The sequence below is a fragment of the Bison bison genome, unplaced genomic scaffold (assembly GCF_000754665.1).
Source record: "Bison bison bison isolate TAMUID 2011002044 unplaced genomic scaffold, Bison_UMD1.0 scf7180017847990, whole genome shotgun sequence".
NCBI lineage: Eukaryota > Metazoa > Chordata > Mammalia > Artiodactyla > Bovidae > Bison > Bison bison.
The window spans coordinates 14,374-15,805 of NW_011478563.1; the positions used below are offsets into that span (position 1 = coordinate 14,374).

A 1,432-nucleotide genomic window follows, 5' to 3' on the forward strand; every position below is an offset into this window, starting at 1 on the left:
CACACCTGTCACCATGAGCTCTGCGCTGTGGCTCTCGTTGATCTGCGTCCGGGGTGGCAGGTAGATGGCCCCGCAGAAGTAGACGCCGCTGTCATTGCGCTGGGCCGCCACGATGCTCATGTTAAACTGCTGCCCATCGGGCAGCGGCGTGACGCGGAAGCGCCGGTTTCGGCTGGGCTGGCTGCGGTCCTCAGGGAAGGCGGCCAGTTTGTCCATCTGGTTGCTGGGGCTCTTGCGGTACCAGTTGAGGACGAAGTGCTCCGGCTTACTGGAGAAGCTGCAGGTGAAGGTGGCATTCGCTCCCTCGGGCACGACCAGCCGGGGGGGAGAGAAGGTGAGGGCGCTCCAGGGCCTGCTGGAGGCCTCTGTGGGGAGAGCGGGCGTGAGGTGGGCAGGGACAGCCCCCGGCCCCGGCCCCTCACCTTCCCTCAGCCCCACCAATGAGGAGGCTCTGCCGCGTGCTTCTGCCCCCGAGCCTTGCTCGCCCCCGGGGCAGAACGCTCACCCCCGGGGCAGGACGCTCACCCCCAGGGACAGGGTGCTCGCCCCCGGGGACAGGTCGCTTGCCCCCTGGGACAGCGTGCTCTCCCCAGGGACAGCGTGCTAGCCTCTGGGGACAGCGTGCTCGTCCCCGGGGACAGGACGCTCAGCCCGGGGAACAGGACGCTCGGTCCCGGGACAGGACGCTCACCTCTCACAGACAGCTCCATGGTGGGACTCTGTCCTCTGACTGTACTGACCTGAGGCCTGCTCTGATCTCCAGGCCCTCATTTCTGCCCCCTGCCCCAGGTGGTAAGGGCCTCCACCCTCTCCCTTGCTGAATCCTAGTTGCCAGTCCCTGCAGGTCTGAGCCCCACGATCCCAGCTCCAGCACCCTGGGTCCTGCGTGCTCTGAGCGGGGGAGGGGGTGGGTAACCCCTGGGGGCGTCCCGTGGAGGGGGACAAGCTCCATCTCAGGACAGGGTCATTGTTGGAACCCCCCACCTCACGGCGGGCACTGCTGACCAGGCGGTGAGCGAGAGACCCTCTGTATGTACTGCCACAACTCGGGGACTGGCGCTCAGAGGCCAGCGGGGCCATCGCTCATCTGAGGGTGGGTCTGAGCTCTGCCTGCATGCCCCCAACCAGGCCTGCCACGGCCTGCCAAGGCCCACCGGGGGCCGCCCCATCACGTTCAGGGACCTGCTCGCTGACACACGCACACATGCACGTTCCCACACGCCCGCGTGGGTGTACACGCCCTCACCCACCCGCTGGCTGGGTGGGGGGATGACACCCCTCCTAGGAGATGTCCGTCACATCCCCCTCGGAGTCGAGGCCGACGTGGTGCCCCCTTCGCAAGGAGGCGCCCTGTGGCTGGAGGGTGCAGGGTGGCTCCTGATTTGTACATGGGACCCTGAGAACCATGGCAGGGAGTGGCAGGCCTGTGGCT

General features: G+C 67.5%; 1 protein-coding gene across 1 annotated transcript in view; it reads right to left on the bottom strand.

Annotated features, from left to right (window-relative positions):
- PDCD1 (programmed cell death 1) overlaps positions 1–710 on the bottom strand; it is a 7,496-nt gene extending 6,786 nt beyond the window's left edge. The window contains exons 1-2 of the mRNA XM_010844357.1: positions 692–710; positions 6–500 (exon numbers count right to left, since the gene is read on the bottom strand). Of these exons, the coding sequence (XP_010842659.1) occupies positions 6–500; positions 692–710 (514 nt within the window). The remainder of the gene's footprint in view (positions 1–5; positions 501–691) is intronic.
- Positions 711–1,432: the final 722 nt, after the last annotated feature.